This window comes from Eurosta solidaginis, chromosome 3, assembly GCF_040869045.1.
Source record: "Eurosta solidaginis isolate ZX-2024a chromosome 3, ASM4086904v1, whole genome shotgun sequence".
NCBI classification, from domain to species: Eukaryota; Metazoa; Arthropoda; class Insecta; order Diptera; family Tephritidae; genus Eurosta; species Eurosta solidaginis.
The window spans coordinates 162,413,624-162,421,903 of record NC_090321.1 but is presented as its reverse complement, the minus strand read 5'-3'; the positions used below and the strand labels follow the sequence as shown (position 1 = coordinate 162,421,903).

The following is an 8,280-nucleotide window of genomic DNA, read 5'->3' as shown; positions in this document are numbered from 1 at the left end:
CCGCCTACTCGTGGATTAAGAGAACATCTCCATAAGCACTATACGAGATCCGGCACCTGTTACGCTTCTGACCTGGTTCATTCACCTACCATTGGTGTTACCTATTACCAGTGAGGTTACCTGGGTTATGGCTAAGGGCATCTCAAAAAAAAGAAATGCTATGGCCTGACGATCCGCTGGGTACGCTTGCGTTATCGACTGAGCTCGCCGGATTGGGGTGGGTCTGTATAGATCGATGCTGGTGACAATTAACCACAGGTTGACAACAAAAAGAAAAATTTCGTACCCTTGTGCTATGTCGATGGTGGAATGCCTACCCTATAACTCGAGTGTCCACTCCCATGATGCGCCTTCATCGTCGATGCAGTTCATCTCCATGGAATCGAGATTGGCCCTTCTGCTTTCATTACCCTCCCTACCATTGTCGACCGTGGCCAGTATTGGTCGACCCTAATGCCAAACCTCCGTCCATTCGTCCGTCTGTCTAGCCGAGGCGATCACCCACTTCACCCCCAATCATCACACACCACTTCGTTTGTACTTAGAAATTCATTTCTTTTAATATGTATCACTTATCTAGAACATGTATAACTTATTATCTAATACATTGCTCCATTACTCTCTCTTATCACCCTAACGCTACTACCACCCTTATCCTAAGTTGCTTTTTATTCCTATTAATTCCTTCAAAAAAAAACTCATTCAAATTTAAATTTCTTCCGCTTACTTTATGCTGAGCTGCCTCATATCAAGCTCGTTATTAATCTATACTTTGGATTATATTACATTCTTACTAACTAACCATGTCTGCACACATGGGCATGAGTGTGATTACACACACACTGATTGTACATTGGCTACAATATTAGCACATGCCTACGTACAGGCATTTATGTTTATGATTGGTTGTTTGTTCAGTATGAAAAAAAAAACTTTAATATGAATTCCCATGGCCCGCTCTCATACGGGGTTGTCTCCACCTGGGTCCATTGACCCCTTATACCTTGAATGGAATCAAATTCCTATTAATCAAATGTTCCCGCATGTATGTATGTACGACTACGCTTACCCAGGTAGACTAGTCATCTATTAAATGTCAAGTTAAGCAAACGCACAAATATGGCATATATGTGCATGAGCTATCAGGTAATCATTCACAAAGAGTGAATTCAAAAAAAAAAACTTCAACATGGGACTCTGCAGTCCACGCTGCGATTGTATGGGTTGGTCTTAAAACTAGGTTAATCATCAAATTTCACATTGGATGTATTGTGTTTGTGTTAGATAAATGTGTCTATATATATGGACGGAATTATGCTCACTAACGCCTGCTAACTACTTATTAAATATGACGTTGAGTTCATGTACGTATGCATATATGCATATCTGCTTATCATCAGCTACATATATATAACCATGGTTATCCTAAGAGAGTGATCAAAAAAAAAAAACCAGAAAAGAAACCTCCACACACGGCTCTGTAGTCTACGTTTACATTTGTTCGCCTTGCTTCAGGCTCGTTGTAAACTAAATACGTTCTAGATGTATAGATACGTTCATATATATATACATGTATGGATACAATTGTGCTTACTATCGCATCCGGTATACTGCCTAGACCTGGTACTTTGATTACTGGATATGATGTCGATCAAATGGATATGCAAATGCAAGCGACCACATGTAGCATAACTACTTACTCAAGGAAATCAATACACAATATCCATTCAGCAATCCGCATGTATATAGATATAAGCGTACCTACTGACCCGTACAAATCGCTGTACCGACAGGCAGTTTTATTTCATTGCTCGTCCGCCTGAGCATATGCACATATATACATACGTGTGTGTATCCATTGGCAATGAATCCTTTGAAGAGCAGTAAAACGAGATCCCTTTACTGATCCCAGCGTATATCATACACACAAATTATGCGCTATCAATACGGTTCATGGACAGACATCGCGCCAAGATACACACGCGTACACACATAGATCAGAACAAGAATTGAATTTTTCTTAGCCACTTACACGCAAATTGAGCTATTGTTACTTTGTTTAATAATCACACTACCTCCCGCCTAGTTATGAGCTAGCGGAATGTGCGCTTTGTTCGCACTCAATAAGTCCCTTTTGGCCCGAGCCCTATTCCTACACTACTGCGCGCTTGCAGTCTCTATGTTAATTTCTTGCATGTTTTCCTAGGCAATCATATGGGTACATATGTATATCTGTAATTCACAACGGACAGAGAATTTCAGGGGCTATTTATTATTGCGTGGCATGTGCACTTGAACATATGCGTTATTTACCCTATAAACGCATGCTCATAGCCCATGCAATCCACTGGCATGAATCGATACTTATTTGTACTTATGGCTAGTTATTAATTACGATCTGCTATCGCTCGCTCGTGTCGGTGTGCCGCATTGATGGTGGTGGAAGTGTCTAACTGCGTGTGTGCACTTCGCTCTCGCCGAAATTTGTTAGAGCGTGCCCGTTCCTGGCATGTATATAAAGATTCAATGGCCAGCTCGCCACATGCCCTATGCCAACGCTTATAGCGGCTGAGCGCAAAATTCGCAAATCTTGAGAAACTGGTCGTACGTGATTCTCTCACTTGCCAACCTCTGCGCGCTGTCTATGCTACGAAACAGAACACTTACCCGTTTTGTTGATTGGGCTTACTCATTATTTACTGTTCTGCTTAGGCGCACAGCGCCCTGAATGCACACTTATATGTATTTAATGTTGCTGGACCAATGACACTGGTGTTGCTGGTGAATATGCTGACGCTCGTTGTCTGTCTAGGGGGTTGTGGTATGCGCCGCCGTATGCCTTAGTAGGCCTGCCCGCTGTGCCACTGCGTGGATGTGATACCGCAACTCGCGAATGATGGCGTAATCCTTATTTTTCTGCTCCTCAGTGGGTGAATCCTTTTATTGCCCTCTTTCTCCGTGGTGCCAGGTGATGGTTCATTGCACGCACGTATATATTTCTGCATAAAAGAATTTGTTTGTTAGCATTAGCTACCTTTTTACATGAGGTTTGCCCATTCTTACCTTTTGTTTTCTTTTGCGTGTTGTTCGTTCGGCTGCCTGTTTTGGAAAGACCGGAAATCGAGCAACGCTAACTTAGCTGTGACAGCCATTTGCAGGCATGGTGTGTTCGCAAATTTTTGAGTATTTATCTGTCACGCATGGATGTGCCAGTTTTGAAACATTTACTTTTCCGTTCTACCTAAAGGCTGATGCACATCTCACGTAACAAACAGATGTCGCAAATATGGTGTCACGCTACCGACTGTCAATCATCCAAAGATCTTAGGGGTAACATTCGATAATACTTTGACCTTCAAGGCGTATGCCACCGAAATTGTATATAAAGAACAAGGCCGTAACAAAATTCTCAACTCGCTTGCCGGCAGCACCTAGGGAAAAGGTAAAGAAACGTTGCTAACCACCTACAAAGCAATTGGCCGGCCGCTCATGAGCTATGCGTCTTCAGTTTGGTCGCCTGCTCTTAAAAATACATACTGGAAAAGGCTGCAATCAGAACTGCCACCGGATGTCTCCTGATGACCCCCGAACACCACCTACATAGTGAGGCCAAATAGCTCAACATTTAAGAGCACAACGACATGCTGAACAGGCAGTTTTTGCTAAATTGTCACAAACTAGGACATTCTAGCAAACAACTGCTTGATCTAGCTCCGCCTGCTCGTGGATTAAGAGAACATCTCCATAAGCACTATACGAGATCCGGCACCTGCCATCACAGCCGTTTGATCCAGACAAGCATAAGCAGGCCCTAAGCTAAATCCACCAAAAATCGGTAAACGATTTTGCCAGTACGCGCCTAGTGAACCCTGTTATTAATATGCAATATCCTACCCTTGCAGAAGAAGAAAGCACACTACCAATGGAGACACGAGTCAGCCTGGCCCAAATTCGTTAAACTCTTATACTGTAACAGGTTAAACTCTTACTTGTCTAGAATTAACCCCGATATACGTAATGTATGTCCTGCATGCGATGTGTGCCCACATGACACCAACCATATTTTCAATTGTAATGTGGAACCTTGGACTCCCGTTAGAGGACTTTGATGACAATTTGGGAGTGTTACCATTTGTACCCATTGAATGGGGCGAAGCACTGTTAACACAACAACAACTTCACAATCTTTTTCTTCTATTACCTGGATGTCCTCTACAGTAGCTGTACGCAATCTTGGTCCATGCAGAGGTCTTATATTCTTGCTGACTACTACAGGAAACGTTCTTTTCCATCCGCATGGCCTCCGACAGTAAGATTGCTCAACCTTCTTCCAATTTGCGAGATAGAGATTATGGGGACTCAATTGCGGGAGCCAGCTGTAGCCCCTTGCGACTGACTCTATTTAGTTTAACGATTGAGTAGACTTGGAGATTTGCTCATCTCTTTCAGCTCTGCGTTTGTGACCACCCACATTGTTGGAACTGTTAGGGTTGGTGCTGCAATAACTGTCCACACTTAAAGCAGTTGACTGCATCATTATTCCTTTGCTGCGTTCCTTTCAATGCTTCCAAAATTGTGTCTACCCACTCTGGTCTTTCACTTCCACACGATGTGCTTTGTACGTTGGCTTACTCAACAGTGAGGCTGTTTCCTGAGTCAGTGCATGTGATACCGTCGCAGCAAATGTTGGTTTTGGATTTGTGTATGTAGCTCGTTTCGTTTCGATGTCACGTATTCCATTTATAATGCTCTGAATTTTTACTCTCTCGGTGTATTCCACGGGTGCGTCCGCATTTGTGAGATGAGCCAATATTTCAATGTCCGACGCAAACTCCTGCAATGTTTCATTCGATTTTGGTAGCGGCTTTGCGGCTCAATAAAGGTGCATATATATTTTTTCTATGCTCGCTTCCATAACGTCTATTGACAGCGGCCATCAATGTTTCATAACTGTTCCGTTCTCCTTCTGGAATGGTTCGTAATATTTCAGCTGCGGGCCCTTTCAATGCCACGAACAGTGCAGCAACTTTATCCTCATATTCCAGTTGTCCACTGCTGACGTCTTCTCAAATTGAAGCTTAAATACCTGAAAAGGAACAGAGCCGCAGAAAGATGAAGTGTTTACCTTCGAATTGCTTGCTGAAACAGTTAGGCGATTTAGTTACAACTGCTGTATACGACCTCTTAAAGCATTCAACAAGGCCGATATTCAAGTTCCTAAGCAATTTTTGCCCTTGCGTAACAATTCACACCAGCTATCCCTGTTTCGCGATAACTGGCGCCAATTGAGAGCACCAACGAAGGTCAAGTCTTCCTCCACCTGCCTCCTGCAACTCAGTGGTGGTCTCCTCATTCCTCAGTTTCCAAGCTGCGAAGACCTTGGCCTTTTATTCGCTGCACTATCCTCATATCTGCGTAAAGCTCATTCAGCTTTTCAAGATAATTCAAGACACACCATTAATGCAAAAGAATATGGTCTTGAAAGGAGCCTGTTTTCATGAAGAGAACGATTAATTTTCCAGAAATTCTTAATCAATTGTGACTTATTATGATGCGATGCCACAACTCCTGAAAGTAGTTTTAAGTTTGATCCATCTTCTACCGTGTATTTACCTGGAAATCTATTTTCGGCTAGATTACAAAGTTATTTTATTTAATGACTACGTAGCGTAATATAAACGAAGCAGAAGTAAAGATAAAAGCCGGCCATATCTTATCAGACTGAAAATAAAAGCTTGCAGCAATACACCTGCCTGTACACATAAATAGATATCGTCATTACTTGGGAGTATCGAAACAAGCGCAAATAAACTTATCTTATCTTATAAAATGCTGGAACTATTGGAAATTTAAATGCTTCTTTATTCCGGAGGCAAACAGTCCCAACGATTTCACCAGCTTCAGTTTAAATTAGGCGTAGAAGAGTTCTGTATACAAACTTTGATAATCACCTGCGTCTCTATTCTCTATATACCCACATATACATAAAAATGATTTACCGGGTTTTGTTAGTTTTTGTTTCGACATTAACATTTTTATTCAGCACAATAGCAGAGATTATCGATGAAAACGAATTTAATAGTTTTTGCTATTTGGCACAGCCTAAAAATACACGAAAATCTTGCGAATGCAACAATGAAAATGCATCACCATGGGGCATACGAGCTATAAATATTGATTGCAGTTGCAAAAATTTAAAAACCACCGACTTTTCTGAAGTACTGCCGCTGTACGCCAATAGTCTGGATTTATCTTGGAACTCCTTCGATCTCGTACCTACATTGGCCAGTGACAGCTTGCGAGTACTGAATATTATGCACAACAACATCACAGCGATTAGCAATAAAAAGTTTGTAAAAGTTGGAAATCTCCGTGAACTGTATATGAGCTGGAACAGCATACATTCAATCGAATTAAATTCTTTCGATGAACTTTCTCATTTGCATATACTCGATTTGTCCCACAACAACTTACATACGCTGGGGCTGCAAGTATTTCGGCCGTTAACTATGTTGGATACGCTGAATTTGTCATGGAATCGGCAACTGAATCAGACTGAAGGAATACAAGAGCAGGACTTCTACCGTATTTTCGGCGTTAGCTCGACGCTTCGAACGTTACGCTTGCAATCTTGCAGTCTAAAAAATTTGGTGTTGTCTGAGAAAGTGCCGCTTGTCGAGTTGGATTTGCGATGCAATAGTCTAGAGACAATACCAACCAAACTTCCGGATAATTTGGAAAAACTTGATATTAGTGAAAACCTATTTCAGTTTTTTTCTCAAGCTGTTGCAAAAAATATTTCTACTACGTTAAAGGAATTATATATTGAAGATATGCCGTATCTAAAAACTATTGAAAACAACGCATTTTTGCAGCTGACATCCCTAAACAAGGTTAGCTTTCAGAATAGTCGTCAGTTAACAAAGTTTAGCGAAAACGCATTCGGTGATGACGTCAGGCGATTTCCAGAGCTGAGTACTCTAATTTTTCGTGGTACTGCAGTGGGTTCATTTAATTCTACTTTGGTTGCCCTTTTCAAACAACTTAAAAAGCTGGATCTCAATGGTGTGCCGCTTGTTTGCGACTGCGAATTAGTTTGGTTGAAGGAGGTGAAATTAGAAACGAATGGTCGCTGTTATAATCCATCAAGTCTAAGAGGTGAAAGTCTAACGTCTGCCGACAAGACGAATTTCAGTTGCGCACACTGGCCACGCTGGGTTGGTGGGATATTTATTTTGGGACTAATAATCGTATGCTCTGCTGGTATTTACGCAATAGTTATGTGTCTACGACCGAATAGAAGCGGAGTAACTTTGCGTCGGAAGGTGGGCTCTGGTAGCCCTTATGCAAGAGTTACCATTGAACCAAATAGACAAGAAAATTATTATTAGTGCGAGTGCTAAGAAAAAAAATTCGAGTAAGCGTCTGCGAATAGTTTTTAGCTCACTAATATTTGTTAAAATTTCAGTATGTGGGAATTGTTGTAAAATAAAATAATGGCTACAAATATATATTACATTCATAATGTAGTATCGTTATCACGAAAATCTTAACAGATTCATCTTTATCTTTGAGTGAAAATGGTTTTCGATACGTGATCGTATAACACTATACGGGCCCAAACATCCAAAATAATATTTATTTTTTCTCGGGTTTAAAAAATCACAGACATTTAAATATTTAATACTTACTTAGAGGCCCGTCACATACGATTTTTGATGGAGCATCGTGCGTTGACAGATGAGTAGATTGCATGTATTTGCAAGGGGAGCAACAAAAAGCCCACCACCAGTTGGCTAGCTTTTAACTTTTGTTGCAAGCAAAGCATATGAAGACGAATTTATCTCTTGTTTTGGCTATAAGTGCTTTCTTACTGTGCAAGTGTAATTATTTTTTCCCACTCGTTGGTACTTTTCTAACGTTTCTCACAATTAAAAACTGCATTTTAACAAATGAATAGGAGAAATACTATGTGAGCAAGCATTTTTCTAGTACACTACTTCGAGACATTTTTTATGTGAATGGGCAAGTCGAAATAAGTTTCAACTGCAAGTCTGAAACTCTTTTATATATACGAACGCAACGTCTTGCGCTATTGTGACGATGTTCGCTTTTGCATTAAAACTTATGAACGCGAGAAATTTCATTATGCCGCGGCCATTAGCCTAAAGCTATCAAAATAATTGTATCCAATAAATAGTTGCTTAAATCATTCCAAATTATTTGTTTGAAAAACTCAAAATAATAAATATTAGGAATTTTTGCTTTAAGTCTCAAACA

At 40.7% G+C, this 8,280-nt stretch overlaps 1 protein-coding gene across 1 annotated transcript; it reads left to right on the top strand.

The window, feature by feature from the left end:
• The first annotated feature begins 5,890 nt into the window (after window positions 1–5,890).
• On the top strand, window positions 5,891–7,553 carry LOC137246726 (chondroadherin). Its single transcript, XM_067777735.1, has one exon. It carries the CDS (start codon window positions 5,991–5,993, stop codon window positions 7,389–7,391), a length of 1,401 nt encoding a protein of 466 aa, XP_067633836.1. The 5' UTR covers window positions 5,891–5,990; the 3' UTR covers window positions 7,392–7,553.
• The last annotated feature ends 727 nt before the right edge of the window (window positions 7,554–8,280 follow it).

Coding starts and splice junctions, on each gene's coding strand:
- LOC137246726 (XM_067777735.1), top strand. CDS start 5,991: ATGATTTACCGGGTTTTGTTAGTTTTTGTTTCGACATTAACATTTTTA.